The sequence below is a fragment of the Pezoporus flaviventris genome, unplaced genomic scaffold, assembly GCF_033815535.1.
Source record: "Pezoporus flaviventris isolate CSIRO_AGI_PZ_B2104156 unplaced genomic scaffold, CSIRO_AGI_Pfla_v1 ptg000414l, whole genome shotgun sequence".
NCBI classification, from domain to species: Eukaryota; Metazoa; Chordata; class Aves; order Psittaciformes; family Psittacidae; genus Pezoporus; species Pezoporus flaviventris.
In genome coordinates this window covers 71,433-92,376 of record NW_026892961.1, presented here as the reverse complement: position 1 = coordinate 92,376, position 20,944 = coordinate 71,433, and the positions used below count along the sequence as shown (strand labels likewise).

Sequence of the window (20,944 nt, the reverse complement as noted above, 5' to 3'; positions counted from 1 at the left end):
CCCGTTACCCCTTGTCCTGTCACTATAGTCCCTGATGAAGAGTCCCTCCACAGCATCCTTATAGGCCCCCTTCAGATATCGGAACACTGCCATGAGGTCTCCATGCAGCCTTCTCTTCTCCAGGCTGAACAGCCCCAACGTTCTCAGCCTGTCTTCATACAGGAGGTGCTCCAGTCCCCTGATCATCCTCGTGGCCTCCTCTGGACTTGTTCCAACAGTTCCATGTCCTTTTTATGCTGAGGACACCAGAACTGCACGCAGTACTTCAGGTGAGGTCTCACAAGAGCAGAGTAGAGGGGCAGGATCACTTCCTTTGACCCGCTGGTCACGCTCCTTTTGATGCAGCCCAGGATACAGTTGGTTTTCTTGGCTGCAAGCGCACACTGAAGCTGGCTCATGTTCATTTTCTCATCGACCAGCACCCCCAAGTCCTTCTCCTTGGGCTGCTGTGAATCTCTTCTCTGCCCAACCTGTAGCTGTGCCTGGGATTGCTCCGACCCAGCTGTAGGACCTTGCACTTGGCATGGTTAAACTCCATGAGGTTGGCATCAGCCCACCTCACAAGCGTGTCAAGGTCCCTCTGGATGGCATTCCTTCCCTCCAGGGTATCAACCGAACCACACAGCTCTGTGTCATCGGCAAACTTGCTGAGGGCGCACTCAATCCCACTGTCCATGTCAGCGACAAAGATGTTGAACAAGACCGGTCCCAACACCGATCCCTGAGGGACATCACTCGTTACTGGTCTCCAGCCAGACATTGAGCCATTGACCACAACTCTTTGCGTGCGGCCATGCAGCCAATTCTTTATCCACCGAGTGGTCCATCCATCAAATTGATGTCTCTCCAATTTAGAGACAAGGATGTCATGTGGGACAGTGTCGAATGCTTTGCACAAGTCCAGGTAGATGACATCAACTGCTCTACCCCTGTCCATCAGTTCTGTAGCCCCATCATAGAAGGCCACCAAATTGGTCAGGCAGGATTTAACCCTAGTGAAGCCCTGCTGGCTGTCACCAAGCACCTTGATTTTCATGTGCCTTAGCATGCCTGCCAGGAGAATCTGCTCCAAGATTTTACCGGGCACAGAGGTGAGACTGACTGGTCTGTAATTCCCCTGGTCATCCATTTTCCCCTTCTTGAAAATGGGGGTTATATTTCCCTTTTTCCAGTCATGGAAACTTCACCTGACTGCCATGATTTCTCAAATATGATTGACCGTGGCTTAGCAACTTCATTCGCCAGCTCCTTCAGGCCCCGCAGATGGATTTCATCAGGTCCCATGGACTTGTGCACGTTCAGGTTCTTAAGATGGTCTCGAACCAGTTCCTCTCCTACAGTGGGCACAAGGTCTTCATTCTCTCAGTCCCTGCGTCTGCCTTCCAAGACTTGTGTGGTGTGGTCATAGCATTTGCCAGTGAAGACCAAGGCGAAGAAGTCATTCAGAACCTCAGCCTTCTCCAAATCCCAGGTAGCCAGTTCTCCTGATAGCTTCCTGAGGGGGCCCACTTTGCCCCTAGTCTGTCTTTTATTTGCAGTGTACCTATAGGATCCCTTCCTGTTATTCTTAACATCCCCAGCCAAGTTTAATTCTAACTGGGCCTTAGCTTTTCTCACCTGGGCCCATAGCTTCCTAGACAACATCCCTGTATTATTCCCAGGCCGCCTGTCCTTGCTTCCACCTTTTATAAGCCTCTTTTTTCCCTCTAAGCTTCCTCAGCAGCTCCTTATCCATCCAAGGAGATCTCCTGGCCCTCCTGCTACACTTCCTTCTAGTTAGAATGCCACACTCCTGAGCTTGTAACATGACCATGGTTACTGTTTCATTATGCTTTTCTTGCCAAGATCTTAAAAAAATCCCTTTATGATTCTTTCCAGTGATTAAAATAGAATTTAATTTTAATGGGAAGAGGAACTACTTGAATCTCAGGCAGTGAACAGACTGACAAATAAGTAAACCATCTGGACTGTGCATCCATTGGCTTGCTTGCATGGTGGTGTCCTGTGATATGAAGCGATGGTTGGTGTTTTGGCCATGAGTGGGTACAACTTGTTACCTGTGTGGTTCATGTGTTTCATGTTCCTGCGTGTATGATTTATGGTGATATTGCAAAGAACAGGGAGAAGACATGAAAAAACTAGGATGAAAGCAAGGAGGTAATATTATGTAAGCTTTTCCATAAAAGGGTGCCAAGGTTGTCTTTATTTTGATAGGCATACTAAGTTCAGTGAATATTTTGGTTTATTTGAATGTCAGTTATGCCTAAGGATGGTAGGAAATTTTTTTCTTTCCAAGACACTGCACACTAGCACCTTCTTAGATTGTACAAAGCAAGATAAAACTGAAGTAGCAGCTCCTCCCTGATACAGAATGCTGACAATCTGCAGGTTGTGCTCCTGGTGAGGGTATTTTTGGTACATTTTGCTGAAACAGTAAAGGGCCCATACATGTGCCACATTAAAACAAAAAAAAGACTTTGTTTTTGAGTGTCTAGTCATGTAGACTGGTAGCAGTAATATTACCACTCTGTCAGAATTGTAGTATAAAAAGATGAATTCCCACAGTTTTTGACTTCAAGGTACAGTGTTATAGTAAATAGTATTGGTCCCAGTATGGACCCTTGAGGGACACCACTTATTACTGGTTTCCACTTGCCCATGGAGCCATTGACTACAACTCTTTGCACACAACCATCCAGCCATTTCCTTATCCATCCAACGGTCCATCCATCGAACCTGTATCTCTGCAGTTTAGTGGCAAGAATGTTGGTGGGGGAATCCTGTCAAAGGCCTTACAGAATTGCTTACAGAAGTCCTCCTGTTATCATGTCCTGAGTTAAGTATATCCAGAATGCACCTGGAAGGATTCCATAAAAGCAAGTCCTTCCTTTGTGGAAAGGAATTCCACCTGAACCATGCAGTGACTTCTAGAACTTCACTGTCACATCACTTAAAAGGTCTTTTCCTATGCATGTGTGCCTACATGTTTACTTCAAAACAAGCTGTTTTTTGTTGTAATTCTGTTTCCAGTGGGTGTCTTGAACATTTGGTTACTGACTTATTTTTCAATTTTAATACTGGGTGATGTAATTTCTTTACAAAAAAAAAAACACACCAAAAGGTTAAATGGAAACATGTAAAAACTCATAATCTTTAAAGCCTACTCTGTAGGTTCTAAATATTTTATTATTCATGTTCATCTCTTGATGATTTTCTAATTTGTCAGTCTTATTTCAAGTGGGATGCCTAAAAATGCCAACAGTACTCCAGTCCTAACTTGAGTAGAATGAAGTAAGGGTTTACATATAGTTACCTTATATTTTGCAATTTCTTATGATTTTCAAGCAGACTTCAGGTTGCCCAGAGAGGTGGTGGATGCACCATCTCTGGAGACATTCCAGGCCAGGCTGGATGTAGTTCTGGCCAACCTGATCTAGTTGAAGATGTTCCTGCTTGTTGCAGGGGTTTGGACTAGATGACCTTTGAAGGTCCCTTCCAAACCATTCTGTGATTCAGCAAATGCTTCCAAACTACTTAAGTATCATTTTCTAACATATAAACATTTTTTAAGTATTTGTACAGTCTTTTTATTTTCATGGGCTTAGCAGCCCATTTTACTAGTATCCCTCTTGCTGTCTTTACTGGCCACCTGGATTCCTTAACCTTTTCTTGAAGCAGTTTCACCTCTACACTAAGAAAATAGACAAGAGTTAGATTAACAGTTGGACTCCATGATCTTAAGGATCTTTTGCAACGTAAATGATTCTGATTCTGTTATCTTCAGGAAAAGCCTATGAAATTCAGGCAGTTTCAGAGATAGCAGACATCTGGATTGGGTGCTCAAGATTGCTTTTCAGAGTCATTGTATAGATAATTTAACATTAGATATAGGGCTTTTCCTAGTTCACTTAAGGAAGAAAAAGTTGTTAAGACTACAAGTATGGTATGACTTGATAAAGGAAAGTCAGTTTCACTGCAAACAGACAGACTGCTTTCCAGATACTAGAATTCGTAAAGCCAATTCATCTGAGCCTTCTCAAAATGCATACTTTTAACTTGGCAAATACCATTTTGTATGGCTGATTATATATAGAAAAGGGTTGAAAGAGGTACAAATTAAAACATTGTGCCATATGTTAATGCTGTGTTGTCATGGTTTAACCCCAGCTGCCAAATAAGTCCCACACAACTGCTTGTTCACAACACAGCCAGTGGGATAGGGAGGAGAACTGGAAAAAGGGTAAATCCATGGGTTGAGATAAGAACAGTTTAATTATTTAAGTAAAGTACAATGTAATGCTACTACTGAAAATGGTAAAAAGGGAAATAACAAAAAGAGAAATACAAAACTAAAAAAAATAAACAACCCAAAACTGAACCCCCAAACAAACCAGAAACTAACAAAGGACAGTGATGCATGGTACAATTGCTCAGCACCTGCTGAAGAAGAATTAACTCTGGAAGTTAATTCTGAAGTTTCTGAAGAAAATGAGCTCTGTTACAGCTTAAACCAGGACATATGTCCTTTGGATGCTCAGAATTGGAAAGTATAAAATTTTTATCCCTAACAGAACAGAGATTGAAGGCAGCCAGTCATTTTATCACATACCATGGCATACCTAAAACAAATCTATGTTACTGTATATGCCAGTTTACAGAAATGTAAGTGTAAAAATTTTCTGAGTCAAACAGCAGCTGAGTTCTTGCACCAGTCTTGACTTGGGCCATAGCCCTTGAGTGTCTTATTCTTCTCTAATTTTAACAATTTCTCATTTAACTTTTAGCCAAATAAAATTTAAAACATTTTGCTACGCTAATTCTTTCTTTTCTCTCCTTTATCAAAGTGTTTCTTAAACTTGAAACTCTATAACTCTGTCAGCTGTCCGTTAATTATTATTTTCTAAAACATGCTTACACCAGCATCTTCTTTTGGTGGTTCACATTAAAAAAAAAAAAAGACCCAACACAAAACAAATTATCCAATGAGAAACTATAGAATCATGGAGTGGGTTGGGTTGGAGGGGGCCTTCAGCGGTCATCTAGTCCTTCCCCTCTCCAATGAGCAGGGACATCTTCAACTAGATATGAGTTTATATAATTTATATATCTTCACTACTAGTGTTACTAACAGCTGTGTGCCTTATTCTTGAAAGCTCCTGAAAGAATATCCTCTTACTCTTTAAATCAGGTTTTTAACTTTCAAAGAAATTGTTTGTGTTTGAATATTTCAGAAAAACCAAACTTGCAACTTGTACTCCAGGAGCCTCAGCAGGGAGCTGTGATGGTTGCCGAAAATGCAAAGCAGGTAATGATTAAGCTGCTGAAATAAGCTAAAATAAAAATAGGTCAAGGACTGGCCTTAAACAGATAAGCTGTTATGGCCTTTTTTAACAATCCTCTTTGAAAGGTTATTATTAACTGGATTAATGATGAAAGATGGAAATAGCTTCCAAATACTGCTTGTACTGTCTTATCAGATTGGATTTCCCTTTGCCGGCTGTGTGGAATTCCTGTGTCCTTCATCTACCTAATCCATATTCATGCTATTTTCTGCCTCTTATGAGTCAGTTCTTCAGCAAAACCATAGGCTAAACTGAGGTAGATCTCAGGAAATACAATTCCAAATGTTCGGCTGCCATTCCAGGATGCCAGCCAACCCTATCCATTCCCACTGCCCTGATGGGGATCTGGCAGACTGAGTGGAGGAAGCCGAGTTCTCTTTGTTAAATGGGAGACAAGTAGACTCTGGTAGTACTCTTGTACTGTGAACAGCTGCAGGTACAATTGCAGTCAGTCTGTTGGTGAGAACAGTGCAGGGTTACATACCTGCTGCTTTGCTTTATACTCAGTTAGCATGGTGATGGAGATGACTGCCTCTGTATGTCTGTACTAAGAACTTGTAGAATTTTTAGGTTAGAGCAAGGCTTGGGCTCTTTCCAGGCTGCTCTGCTCTGTTTCAGCCTGCCAGCAGAGGGAAGAAAATACTGTGTTTTATCTCATATATTCCTCTCCAATAAAGAGTTAATAGTATATATGTTACTGTGAAGTATTAGGGCAAAAGTTGAAATTTGGGACTCGTGTTGGAACTGGAGAAGGCATTTTGAGTCAGGTCATTCTGCTTGACTTCAGACCCTTACATTCCAGCTGTCTGTAGTTGAGGTGTATGCTGGTAGATCAGTGGGTACACTCACACACACACATACACACATATGGTCTTTTTGAGGGCAGATACAAGCTTGATATGGGGCAGATATGTCTATTTTCTAGTCTTCTTTGTAGACAGTGGAGATAACGGGTTCTTTAGCATATGATTCACTTAGACCAAGGTGGGTGTTGAAGATGGGTGTCTTGGTTGAGACCCAGCCAGTAACTGAGCACCACACAGCTGCTCACTCACCCCTTTCCCTGTGTGGAATGGGGAAGGGAATCAAAAAAATGTAAAACCCATGGGTGGACATAAGAGCAGTTTAATAACTAAAGTACAATATAATACTACTACTACTATTAATGATAAGGGAAACAACAAGGGGAAACTAAAAGGGGTAAGGAAAAACGAAGAATAACCAGCAGTGATGCCCAATACAATTGCTCAGCACCCGCAGACCAATACCCAGCCCAATCGAAGCAGCAGTCTCTCTCTTCTGGGTAGTTGCCCCCAGTTTCTATCCAAGCATGACATGGAATATGGAATATCCCTTTGGCTAGTCTGGGCCAGGTGTCCTGTCTCTGCTCCCTCCTGGCTCAAAGGGTCAATGAATTCAACCCTAGAATTGTCCATTTCAATGGCTTAATTCTAAAAAGAGTCTGGCTAAATAGCTTGCACGTAAGAATTTACACTTGCACATCTATATTGTGCATTTGTGCATCTTACCCATGACTTTAGGCCAAGATATGTGTGGATCCAAACACAGTTCAGGGGTTTGGGTGATGTGCAGAAGTTATTCTGATGCATATAATGTGTTCCATTTCAGTGCTTGGCGCTTGCAAAGGCAAAGTGCTCTAGAAGTTTGGGCTAGCGATGATTTCCTTGGGACCTGTTAGTGCTCTGTACTTACGTTCTAGGTATTTACAGCAAAAGTCAATTCTGAACATTTTGTTTTCAGTCTTTTTATTGTTGGGCTGGGTAGGGTTTTTTTTTCAGTTGCTTTTTTTGGAGTGGGAGTGAGTAGCTTTTCTTAGGGACATTTTACTTACAGTCTCTTTGTATTCTAATGCAGACCCTTTCCCACAGAAGCAGTACCAAGTGTCAATTTTTTGTTGTGGTGAAAGCCTATGTGTGCTGGGAGCTGGCCAGAAATACTGCTATTCAGTTTAGGTGCTCTTTAACTTGTAAGTGGACTTTTCAGAACGAAGAAATTAGTAGATGAAGTCTCAGTTCCTGTACGGATGTCAACAGCAAACTAACCAATTTCCTGAGCAGTTTATTCAGCATCTTTGTGTGGGTAAAAAGAGTTTGTGTGTGTGAAATAGCAAAATCTCCCCATTTTTCCAGCGTGTTCTGTCTTGTTCAACAGTCAGGTTCTGTCCTGTCCGATAGAGAAGCGGGAGACATACAGCAGTTAATAGATTGTTGTGGGGTGATTTGTTATCTGTGTGGTGGAGCCTCGTGTAACTTTCCTGGGAAGACTCCACATTCTTTATCTGCTGGAGTAGTGAGGCACAGGGAGCGTAGTGGTAACCACATGACTTCTCACTTTCTCTGCTTGGGTGTTTCGGTGAAAGGTTATGGATCTGTAATGAGACTCTTTGAAGCAGTAAAGGTGCGAAGGAATATCATAACCTGCTGAGACAGGTGTTAGTCTTTTGCTTAACATCAAAACCAATTTACCAGTTTTTAAAAATATCTTTCTTAGGCATCAGAGTTACATCTAAAGTTGGGACTGATAGTTTTTACTTAAAACTTGGCAGAGCAGCTAAGATACCTGTCTTCTAATGCAGAGATCAAAACTAAGTATTTTTTCTTCAACGAACAGAACAAAAAAGTTGGACCTGAGGTGAAATGTCAAGACCTGCAGACTCCGGAAGCTCCAGCCTCTTACATAGACTGCTCTTCTGCAGGTGAGGACACAGAATAAGGCATGTGACAAGAAAATTGTGGAAATCTGAGAAGTTTCAGGGACAAATCTAAGGTGATTTGGAAACAGAATCTTTGAAGTCAGAATCTAAAGATTTCTAGGACTTAGAAAAGATGCACATGAGGTAGAAGAGAATATGGTAATGTGGGATGGATAGGATATATCAGAAGAGAAGAAAGAAGTGGTTCCTGAGATGGGAAGGAAAGAAGGGTTTGAAGGAGAGTGTGTTTGTAGATGCAAAAGTTGATGTATAAGACACTGAAGAGAATTAAGATAAGATGAAGTGGGTTCCTCTCTGCAAGCCAGCAAATGTCTTTTTATGTCTGGAATTACCACCACCCCACTAACCCAAATTAAAAAAAACACCAACCAACCACTACCAACAAAAAAAACAGAACACAAAACCCCAACAAACCAAACTAGTCTGCTACCTAGTTCACTTGTCTGTTTACCTCTTCATTCTTCTGCAGAGGTTAGATATAGTGCGGATTTAGGTGATGCCAGTATGCAGCACATGCATTGCGTATGCAGAGCTATTGGGATTGACTGGTGTAATGCAGGTTCAAACTCTTTTGTTGGTGTTTTTTTTTGTTGTTTTGTTTTTTTTTTTAATCTTTCTCACCTTGGAAACTAGAGAAGCTCCAGTGTCATCTATTGTGTCCATTTACACACTGACTTTACATGCAACATGTTATGCTGGTGGTGTTTCTTTTATCACTAGGTGTGTCAGGAGTACTGGTGAATTCTGAAGTGCAAAAGCCTTTTATTGACACTTCAGTGCTCCCTGAGGTAAAAATTTGGTCTGTAACTTTTTTTTCCTCTTGGTATTGTATGCATCTGTGTTTAATTTAAAAGCCCCAGAGAGCTGTTTTATTAACATCCTGACACTGCAGCAGGTTGTAAGAGAGGGCTCTCTTTTAGCGGTTCCTTGTAAACTGTTTCTGCTCTCCAGACTGAGGAACGGACTCATGAGCCTTTATAACACAAGAAGTTGACTTATTGGTGGGCTGCTGATTCATTCTTTCTGGGAAGGATTTGTGACTGCTTTTCTTTTGTTATCTGTTTTTGAGGGTGGGAGGAAACCTTAATTATTTGGAAAAAGCCAGGCACTTTGATACAGATGCTTTGTCTAGTGCTCTCACTTTGAGATGGACACAGGTGGGAATATGGGCTTCTACACCCTTTCTTTGCTGTTTTAAATTGACAGATAGAATGGGGAGCAAAACCTCCTCATTCAGAGACTATGGATAGGATGCCAGGAAAATGTGGCTGGATAAGTACACTGAAGGGCTTTTGAGAATTGCAGCAGAATTGAAACACTTCAGAATCATACTGTCTTGTAATCAAGAGAGAATGGGAAATAATGGCATAGGAAGTTATAGTTATGGTCTAATTCTAAACCCACAATCTTTCATGCTGCAACTTCAGAACTGAAATGAACAGAAATAACCTGACAAGTCCTCCTGTTATTAGTGAGGCTACAATTCATTTCAATAGCCAGCTCAGGAAACGGTATTCCTAAACTAAATGGGAATGCAGATACTTCCAGAAGTGACTTTTTCACAGGATTCAAAGGAAAATTGAAACCTATTACTTTCTTTTAGGCAAGAACAGATGCCTTTCCCACCGGAAGTGAGCAGTTTACTGAGGGAAGTTGTCCACCTGAAATTCTAGAATATCTTGCTGCAGAGAAACAGAAAGAACTATCAGTTTTGCTGCTGGAACTGAAAGAAGCCCAAGAAGAAATAAATTTTCTGAAAAGGCAGCTCAAGGGCCCGAATGATCTAACTTATACAGGTAACCAAACAGGAAAAGCAGCTGACCAGCCAGAAGGTAATTCCCAGACACAGTTTCTTGAGAGGGAAGAACAGAAGGCTTCACATACACAAAATGAGTTTGGCAGTTGCTCATTACTGAGAGAAATAGAAATTGGTGTGCTTCAGGAAAACACAATTGGTCTTCAAGAGGTGCCCCAGGGGAGTACTGTCCCCTGCAGAGAGGAGAATGAGGCAATGCAGGATTCTACAGCAGATCCAGAGCCTGGCATCTCTCAGTCTGAAGAACTGTTCAGGTTGCAAAGACAAATTAGTGAACTGCAAATAATTCTGCAGAAATCAGAAGAATCCTATAAGAAAGATCGAGGAGAAAAAGATACAGAAATAAACAGGCTAAACCAGTTGGCTGAGGAATACAGAAAAAAAATAGAGGAGTCTGACAGTGCATTTTGTGTTTTGACTGAAGAACGAGATCAGCTCCTGTGTCAGATGAAGGAACTTTCTACCATAGCAGAACTAAAAGAGCAAGTGAGGAAACTTGAGGACAATCTAGCTCTTTCAGAAAAGCAGAGGCTGTCAGACAGTCAAAGCAGTCTTCTCAGAGAACAAATCCAGAGCCTTAGAAATGAATTCAAATCTAAGGAGATAAAAATTGAAGCTTTGCAAAATGACCTGGATGAAGCACAGCTTCAGCTTTCTGACCAGGACATGCAACTAAAAGATCTGAGAAGCCAGATTGAGAGGAAGGAATGCGAAGTACTTGATCTAGAACAGCTTTTGAGGAAGAGTACAGCTGAGGTAAAAGAACTTTACCAAAACTTAGCCTCAAAGGGGGAAGAAGCATCAAGCCTGAAACAGCTTGTTGCTGAACATACCAGGTCTATAGAGAGCCTGCAAAAAACCTTGCTGGAGAAAGACCGACAGATGACAGAGATCAGTGTTAGCATGTCTGAGAAAATGGTTCTGCTGAATGAAGAGAAATTTTCTCTAGCAAATGAGCTGAAGAGTCTGAAAGGGCAAACAAGTCTATTACTAAAGCATCAGGAAGAAAAAGACCAAAACATAGAAGCAAAAGATACGTATCTGATTTGTGGGGTATCTGAGCACCAGTATGAGACAGAGGCAGCGTGTAAAGACACTGAGTTGTTAGTAAATAAAGTTGAACTTCTGAAAAAAGAAAATGAGCAAGTAAAGCGGAAGCTGCAAGCAGCACTTGCTAACCGGAAGGAGCTTCTGAAGAAGGTTAGCAAACTGGAGAATGAATTACTACAGTTGCAAAGAGAACATGAATCAGAACCCTCAGTGGCTCAAGCAGCTGAAGGGGAAGAAAGTTCAACAAGCATGATAAGCAGAGAAGTGAATCTTGAAAGCCAGCCCAGTGAAGAGTATCTAATTCAGCTGCTTTCTGAAAAGGAATCTGAGCTGCAGAGCATCCGGAAGGACCTGCAAGATAAAGAAACAACTGAAGCACAGTTACAGGCAATGATTGAGGAGATGAGGCAAAGGTTGCAAGGTAGGACAGATATTGTTCCAGTTAAAGATGGAATCATGGGGAGTCAGACAATTGCTGACAGAGTTGTTGAAACCAATAAAAGCCCAAAAGACAATGAAGAAAATGAAAAAAATACTTCAGAAGTTATAAATCTTGAAGAAAACCAGAAGTCTGCTCTGAGAGAGAGAATTTCAGCTCTTGAACAAGAAAAAGAACAACTTCAAAAAAAACTTCAGGAAGCTCTGGCATCTCGCAAAGACACTATAAAAAAAGCTCAAGAAAAAGACAGGCATCACAGGGAACAGCTGAAACAGCAGAAAGACGATTACAACATCCTACAAGAACAATTTGATAAGCAAAGCAGAGAGAAGGAAAGCATCCAAGCTCAGCTCAGACAACTCCAAGAACAGAAAGGATCAAGAGAGAGTATTGTTTTAAATCCAGGAGTGTTGGAGTCTTCATGCACAGAAACAGAAAATACAACAAATAACAAGCTTGTACAAGTTGCAGGTGTTTCTGGGGAAGAGGAAAAACTTGAAAAATTGTGGGTGAAGAAGGAGGAATTGGAATATAGTCTTAGCCATGTGCAAAGTGAACTTGCTTGCAAATCAGAATTAGTCTTTCATTTGCAAGAACAGACAGCACAGTTGTTTCTGGAGATAGAAAGGCTGAAGAGAACCTCTGACCAAGCTGAGGCTAAAGCAGCAAATCTTCAGGCAGAACTGGAGGAGAGTCGAGCAAACATTTCTAGAGAGGGCAGTCTGGAAGACCTGAAAGCACTTACACACCAAAAGGATGAAGAAATTGAATTTCTTAACTTGCAGTTAAGGGAGAAAAGTGAGGCTCTCAGTCATGTGCAGACACAGTTGCTGGAAAAAGAGGATTCAGTCAAGAGACTATGTAGTCAATTGGAAACTCAAGCTCAGGTACATGAGGAACAAAGCAAGCGACTGCAAAGAGAGTTACTTGAAATTCAGGAGAAGCAAGATGCCGGTGCAGAAGCAGCTAAACAGAAGAATCAAATGCAGAGAAAGTTGCAAGCTGCGCTTATCTCTAGAAAAGAGGCACTAAAGGAGAGCAGATCTCTAAAAGAGGAGCTGGCTAATGCAAAAACTACTATTGAAAATCTTTGTGTCAAGTTGACAAATATGGAAAGCCAAATATGTGGCCATGTTAAAGAAAGAGATACTTTGACAGAAAAGTTAGCTGGCCTCACGGAACAGCGAGAAAAACTTATTGCAGAAGTTGAAAAAGTACTTACAGAAAATCAGAATCTTGATGGATGCTGTAAAAACCTGACATTTGCTCTGGATAAAGTTGTTTTAGAGAAGGAGCAGCTGGAGAAGGAAATGGGATCCTTGAAATGCTTTCAAGCTGCTGAGAATTCTGAGTGGCATGAGAAATACAGGGAGCTGCAGAAAGAATATGAAACTCTCCTGCAGTCCTATGAGAATGTGAGTAATGAGGCTGAGCGGATTCAGCGTGTTTTGGAAGCTGTTAGGCAGGAAAAACAGGAAATTTTCATTAAGTTGAAAAGTGTTGAAGCAAAAAAAGAAGAAACAGATAAGCAGCTACAGGAAGCTGGACAGGAAATTGATGGAATGAAGGAGAAAATGAGGAAATTTGCAAAATCAAAGCAGCAAAAGATCCTGGAACTAGAGGAGGAGAATGAGAAGCTTAGAGCAGAGATGCATTTTACAGATGGAGAGCCACACATGACTGTAGATGTCATTACAAATTCTAACCTGAAAGAAGATATGGAGAGTTCTAGGAGGGATTACCAGTCTCTTTCTACTCAGCTTGAGACAGTAATGGCTGAAAAGAAGTCTCTTAATCAAGAGATCACAGACTTAAAGCGTCACTTGGAGTTAGCAGAATCTAAGCTGAAGGAAAGCAGAGAACTGGTAGACAAGTATGTTTCTCAGAAGACAATAGAGGAAGAAACAAATGAGGCAGTTGTCACAGCACCACCAATAGAGAGGACTGAAAATCAAGTGGACGTAAGTTTTAGACCAGAGTCTTCTACTGCAGAGCTGGAACAAAATGCATTTGGAGGTAGTAGTCCTTGTGAAGATCTTGGTACCTACATACAGCAGATAGCTGAGCTCACAAAGCGAATCACAGAACTAGAAGATAATAGGAAGGCTTCAGAACAACAGCTGGATGACATCCACATGTGTGCTGAGACTTTAGCAGGTGAGAAAAGGGCTTTAGAGACCCAAATGGAAGAGAAAGTCCATGAATTGAATTCTCTTCAGGACACAGTTGCAAAGATGGAACAAACACTCCAAAAAACCAAAGAGGACCTCATCAAGATGACAGAATTGAAGGACACACTAGAGGCTGAGAAGGATGATTTGGAAGAAAGGCTCATGAATCAGTTGGCAGAACTTAATGGGAGTATTGGAAACTATCAGCAGGATGCAAAAGACTTGCAGATCAAAAATGAGCAACTGCATCATGAGCTTCAGGGTTTGCAGAGAATGATGCATGAACTGGAGGAGGAGAAATGTCAGATGGCAAAGGAGAACAGTAAAGCAAGTTCGGAAAAGCAAAAGGAATTTGTAGAAAAGCTAAAATGCAGTTGGAGGGGAGACAGCAGCACGTATGTAAGGGACCTTCAGGAACTGCTGAAACAGAAACAGCAGGAGATTAAGCAGCTGCAGAAGGACTGTATTAAAAGCCAAGAAAAGAACAGTAGCTTAGAAAGAACTGTTAAAGCTCTGGAATTTCTGCAGAGTGAGTCTCAGAAAGAGATAGAAGCAGCCAGAGAGACTTTAGCTAAAGCAGTTGAAGACACCAAGAAAGCCCAGGCAGAACTTGCTGTCTGCAGAGTAGTACTGGATGACACCCAGAGTGAGGCAGCAAAGGTTCTAGCAGAGAGTGCCAAAGTGAAAGAAGAGTTGCAGACAAACAAGGAGAATATTAAAAATCAAATGAAGAAAAAAGATGAAGACTTTGAGAGAAGACTGGAGCAGGAAAAAGACAACCACTCAAAGGAAGTTAAAAGCATGGAACGAAAGCTGGCAGCTTTGCAGAGGGAGAAAAGCTACCTGGAAATGACTGTTGGTGATCTTCAAAACTCCTTGAAGACAAAGGATCAAGAAGCCAAGCAGCTGGAAGGCAACCTAAACAAAACACTAGCCCAGCTTGCAGCCTTCACCAGGAGCATGTCTTCCCTTCAGGATGACAGGGATAGAGTAATAGATGAATCAAAAACATGGGAGAAGAAATTCACTGAAACAATTCAAAAGAAGGAGGAAGAAATACGTTCAAAAGAGGAAATCTGCGTTGCTCTAAAGGACCAAATGAAGCAGATGACCTTACATGTGGAAGAACTTCAGACTCATATATCCAGGTAAAGAAAGTGATAATTACTCAGCTAGTATTCTTGTATTTCCTTTTGACAAGGCAGCAACCACAGGTGAGGTGGGAATAGCCTTGCCTTTTGCAGTATACCAGAAAGAATCTGGAGTGTGTAAATATGCTAAAAGTGATACATGATTGGCAAAACTAATGAATGCCTAAGATGGTGAGCACATTTAATTTTCCTGCTAAAGCCATAAACATAAAGCTTATCTCCTGGATCACTTATGTTTGGATGGAAAAGAGGTTTGGAGTTATGTCGTAGGGAGTTACTATGTATTTGTTGTCTGCACAAGGATAAAGGGAATACCTATGTTAAATCTGTTCTCTATGACAAGCAGCAGCCATCCAAATACCATCTGGAGCCTTTATTAATCTCAAATTGGAAATAGATTCTTTTGTGTAGTTGTTGCAGTCAGAGGTTAAACTTGGCAGGTCAGGAGAGGATTGGGATACATAATTACAGTTTAATCCCAAAGTAGATTTTGACGGGAAAATGTGCATCTGGGAATTTCAAAAACTCAAAGCCTTAACTGTTCTTACATGAGTAAAATTGTTCTATAAAGTTTGTGATCAAAATACTATATGTTTGCATGCTGGACCATGAAATGAACATCAAGCATATGACAACAGTGATTTCATTGAAATTTGTTTATTTGTTAGCTGCAATGGATGACAGAAAATAATTTTAATGAGAAGGAGGTGGTAACATTCAGTGCTTAACCTCCTCCATTTCTCCAATATTGACATTAAGATTTATCTCACTGGACCACTTCTAAAACATATTCCCCTAGCATTACCCCTTTCAGACGTTACTGCAGTCATAACTGGGAAGGATGCCTTGAGTTTCAAGTTGAGGGAAAACGAATCACCTAGATGTTGCCAGCTTGCTTGCTTAAAGTAGAACTAGTTTTGTGGCTTTTCTAAATCAGTATAATCAATGAAAATTTACTGTGGTTTTGGATACTGAGGTATTTTATTGATTTGCAACTTTCTCATCTTTGTTTGTAGGCTGGAATGGAACAAGAAAGACTGGGAGTCTGAATCCAGGAAGGAGATTCAGCATCATCAAAAAACATGTGAAATGTTAGAGGAGGAAAAAAAGGAGCTTTTGACTCAGCTTGAAGGGTCTCAAAAACTGTACAGCAAGTCTCAAAATGAACAGCAAAAACTGGAGTCAGAAATCAGTAGCCTAAGAGATCAGCTTGCTGACTTACAGAATTCCTTCACCAAATGTGAATCAGTCAGAGAAGAGCTGGGGAGCATGGTCAAGCAACAAGAGACCAGTATCCAGAATTTCAAATTCACCTGTGAACAGCTTGAGGGTGATCTGCAAGCTTCCAAGGATCTAACCAATAAGCTACATGAAGAAATTAGTGCCAAAGATCAAAAGATCATTAGCTTGCTGTCTGCCAAGGAGGAAGCAGTTATGGCTGCTCTCTCTGAATTACAGCAGCTACATTCTGAAGAAATTAATGAGTTGGAGAATAGACTAAGTAAAGAGGAAGAAGATAAAAAAACCCTGGAGAATGAGAAGAACAAATTTCTTGACAAACTTGACTCTCTCACTGAAAAGATGAAAATAAGCAGAGAAGAAAGTAAGCAGCAGAAGGCACAACTGGACTCTTTCACTAAGTCCATGTTATCTTTACAAGATGACAGAGACCGCATTCTGAGAAACTACAAGCAACTTGAGGAACGTCATCTTACTATAATCTTGGAAAAAGACCAGCTAATTCAAGAGGCGGCTGCTGAAAACAATAAGCTTAAGGAAGAAATCAGAAGTTTTCATAGCCGGATGGATGACCTAAACTCTGAGAATGCCAAGCTGAATGCAGAATTGGTGAGGTATAGAGAGGACCTGAACCAAGTGATTTCAATAAAGGACTCCCAACAGAAACAACTTCTCAAAACACAGCTTCAGCGGAGCCAGACTCTGGAAAAGGAGAAGGCAGTCATAGAAATACAGCTGAAAGAGTCTGAACATACTCAGGATGATCTCAGGAAGTGCATGGAAGCTTTAAGAGAGGATAAAGTCAGTATGTTGCAAGAGATTGAAACCCTTACATCTTCTCTGTCTCAGGCGCAGAATGAGGTGACAGCATTACGTGAGGGTAGTGCTATCATGGAGTATCAAGCACAACTGAAGGTCCGAGCAGAAGAGGCACAGGAGCTGAGTCATAAGCTTTCCCTCTCTCATAAAAGGATAACAGAACTTGAGGCAGAACTAGTATCTATTCAAAGGGATGCAGCCAAGAAAGTGGGAGAGGCTGAGGACAGGCTTTGGAAGGAATTGAAGCACCTGCATCATGATGCAGGGATAATGAGGAATGAAACAGAAACAGCAGAAGAGAGAGTAGCAGAGTTGGCACGGGATTTGATGGAAATGGAACAGAAACTTCTTGCGGTCACAGATGAAAACAAAGATCTCAGAGCTCAAATTCAGTCTTTTGGGAAGTCCATGAGCTCTCTTCAGGATAGCCGGGACCAGGCCAATGAAGAGCTTCATGTTTTGAAACAGAAATACTCTGCAGATTTAGAGGAACAAAAGATTCTAGTGCAAAATCTTCAGAAAGAGGTGGTTGAGCTACAAGAGGAGCAGCATTTCACTGCCAGGGACCGAGATACAGCAAGGTCTGAGCTGGCAGAACTGCAGAAAGCCACTGATGAAAGAGGTCTTTTGGCTGAGATTGAGAAACTTAATCAGAAGCTCAGCATGAAAGATGATGAGCTCCTCCATTTGTCTTCAGAACTGGAAAGCTCTTCCAACCAAGTCAGATCTTTCTCCAAGGCTATGGCAAGCCTGCAAAATGAGCGAGACCATCTGCTGAATGAATTGAAAACACGTAAGATTGAAGAAGCAAAGCAAAAAGCAGAAGGGAGCACTTCCACCACTCTTTCAGAAGTGCAGAGTCTTAAGAAGGCACTGTCCTCCTTGCAGAATGACAGAGACAGAGTAGTAAGTCCTTGTTCTCACTTCTTGCTCTTACTTAAAGACCCATAGGAGATTTGGATCTTTGGATCTTAAAATTTAGCACACTTAGATTGCATATTTGCAGTGTGAAACACAGATACTTGTTTTCACAGTCATAAAATAATTGAGGTTGGAAGGGACTTCTAGAGATCTTCTATTCCACTGTCCTGCTCAAAACAAGGTTAACTGGAATAGGTTGCTCAAGACAGCATAGAGTCAGATTTTGAATATCTCCATTTGTGGACATTCTACAACTTCTCTGTGCACCGTTTTTTTCATGTATCTGGAAGTGGTTTCTGGAATTAGTTGCTACATCACCTTCCCAGGGGTGCAGATGAGGCTCACCAGCCTGCAGTTCTTCAATTCCTCCTTCTTGCCCTTCTTGTAGGTAGGGATGACATTTGCTTTCCTCCAGTCTTCAGGAACTTCTCTCAGGCACTGTGACCTTCCAAAGGGAATTGAGTTGCCTCACTATGTCAGATTCTTTTTGTTAATGTACGTGTTATGGTTTAACTCCAGCTGGTACCTCAGCACCAGCAGCCATTCACTCACCCCGGGGCTGGCTGGGGAGGAGAATCAGGAGAATGTAAAATGTTCAGGCTAAGATGAGAACAGTTTAATAACTAAAGTACAATATACTCCTACTGCTACTACTAATGATGATAATGACAAGGGAAATAACAAGGGGAGAGAATATAAAACTAGACGAGGGAAGGAAAAAAAAACACAACTGGCAGTGATGCACAATACAATTGCTCAGCAGCTGCTGACAAATACCCAGCCTGGCACAAGCAGCAATTGGTCCCTTCTGAGTAACTCCACCTGGTTTCTGCCCCGAGCATGACATGCTTTGGTATGGAATACGCCTTGGCCGAAACCAGGACAGGATGTTAAATCTCATTAACAATAGAATTCTTTGAAGATTTGAGGGTTGGTTTTGTTTTTTCCTGAACAGTTTTTAGTAGAGTGCTGTAATCACTGATTCAGTGTCTAGTTTCTCTGTCATCTGAGTGTGACTTCTCTTTCTCCAACTGCCAAAGAGAGAAATACTCTTAAATACTTATAATCCTAGCTGCTTGCTCAGTTGTCACACTCTGATATTTCCCTTTAATTATTTTTTTATATTTACCTTTAAAGGTAAGAGAGTTGAAGAATCTGCAGCAGCAATATATCCTGGTTGGGGTAGAATCAGCTGAAAATTCTCGCTTAAAAGCACAACTGCAGGAATACCAGCAAGAGGCAGATAAACAGCATTGTCTCCAAGAACAGCTGAAGCAAGAAAGTGTTTCCTACCAGCAGGAGATCCATCAGCTTAGGTGAGAGTTGTCTGATCACTGCCTCAGAGATGCAAATAAGCCATTTCTTTCACTCCAAGAGCAATTGTGGGCAGAAGGCAAAGTAAGCATTGAGAACCTCAGTTTGCCTGTGTCATCTGTCACTAAACCACTGTCATGTTCCGGATTCGGCAGGTATTTATGTGTTTTCCTTGTTCAGCTTTTGCCTCAGTCTTAGGGTGAAGAATTACAGCCCAATGTATTGGAAGGAAATGCCTGTGAGAAATAGATCAATGATCTTTTAATTTTTATTTTCTTCATCCAGTGGTGGCCAATATCATCTGTTTGAGAGGAAACTTGGGCTGTTTCTTGTATTGGAGCTTATGTATATAATTACAAAACTCTCCAAGCTGATAATGAATACCATTTAATATCCCACTGATACCATTGATAAGAAAATGGTCATTTTTTATGACTGTCTAATCCTTTGTTTCACTTGTTTTATGTTTTCTATTTTTAAAAATGTCTGTAATTCAAGTCTAGTAAATTGTCATCTCTGGCTGGACTAAAACTAGTTAGACAAATATGCTGTATTCTAAAAACAGGAAAAAATTCCTTTTGGGTACTTCAGAGATCCATCTAAGAATGACTGAACCTGGAGTGAAAGGGGTGAGGTTTTTTTTTGTGGCAAGATACATGGCTTATTCTTGTTCAAAGCGATACAAAAACTTGTAGTGCACCCTCCCCCTGCCACTGATCTGACTCTCAAACTACACTTCATACCTTGTGAAGTTTGAAGCAGCTTACAAATTTTAATTATCTTCTGATAAAAGGAGATTTATTTCCTGTCTAGCTTCTACAGTGTAAATAAGCTAAGGCATCAAGCTTGCATACCGAGATCCATGCTATGGTTCTGGTGTGTATCTGACTGAAGCAGCGATAATGATATAATGACAAGTGGCATTGCCAGTGACCTGCTTCACAAAGCTGTCTTTGCAGGAAGATCAAAACAGTGTCCAGGAATACTGAAAGTGTGAGCGTTGAGCAATCTGTTGAGCAAATACAGAATACTTCTCTAAACCTGCTTTTAAGGTTCCTGTGCTTAAGTGGGTTGTTTTGGTTTGGTTTAGTTGTAAAACTTCTTTTCTGGCATGGGGTGATCATAGGAAATAGAATCAAATCAATACCTGGATATCGTAAGTGATACTTGTAACTTCCTGGTGATTTTCTTTTGTGTTGTATTGGGCAGGCAGGAGAAAACTACCTGGGAAAAGCAGAACAGCAGCATAAAGGAGCAGTACCTGATGGTCATAGCAGAAAAAGACAAGCAACTGAGCCATTTACAAAGAATTATGCAAGAAATGGGACTGCCCCTCAACAAGTCTCAAGTTGTAGAGGAGCAGTACCAAACAAAGGTGGGTGGAAATACACAGACCCTTCATTGCATCAAAATGTGAAGCTTGAAATTCAGCCAAAGTAGTGTGTGTTGCTTGTATTCAGCTCGTACAGACCACAGTATTGGATTTTGTTATGTGGCCTCAAAGGACTATCACAACATTGCGACTTGAATAATTGAGAACCTTTAGAAAACTGGCATACGCTTATGTGCTCTTCCCTTAGCTCATGGTTCCTAATGTTTCAAGAGAGTAGGAGAGACAGGGCTTCCTAGACACCTTAGGTTCTTCTCAGCAGTATGGAATTCTCAGGTCTTTCTGGCTATTTTAGAATCACCTCTTGCACTGTGTTTGAAACTAACATCTTCTGGTTTGGTTCTCCTTTCAATGTCACTTTCTAATTTGTAAGTTTACTATTGCATTTTTAGTGCTTTTTTTACTGTGATGGATATCCACAATCCTGGCTTAAGCCCAGAGAGGCTGAAGATAGAACATTGCACTTCCTGCTTTCTTTCCCCTGTATCACAGTGCTAAAAGTTCAGTGTAGTATGCTGAGTATTTTGCTTGGTCTGGGGAAGGGCACTTGCCTGCCGC

General features: G+C 41.2%; 1 protein-coding gene across 8 annotated transcripts in view; it reads left to right on the top strand.

The window, feature by feature from the left end:
• LOC133263685 (golgin subfamily B member 1-like) overlaps positions 1–20,944 on the top strand; it is a 45,466-nt gene that overhangs the window by 13,932 nt on the left and 10,590 nt on the right. For all 8 annotated transcript variants that reach the window (XM_061443549.1, XM_061443550.1, XM_061443555.1 and 5 more), the window contains 7 exons: positions 5,232–5,305; positions 7,974–8,058; positions 8,797–8,864; positions 9,680–14,700; positions 15,720–17,667; positions 18,820–18,998; positions 20,206–20,371. In XM_061443549.1, coding sequence (XP_061299533.1) covers positions 5,232–5,305; positions 7,974–8,058; positions 8,797–8,864; positions 9,680–14,700; positions 15,720–17,667; positions 18,820–18,998; positions 20,206–20,371 — 7,541 coding nt within the window. The remainder of the gene's footprint in view (positions 1–5,231; positions 5,306–7,973; positions 8,059–8,796; positions 8,865–9,679; positions 14,701–15,719; positions 17,668–18,819; positions 18,999–20,205; positions 20,372–20,944) is intronic.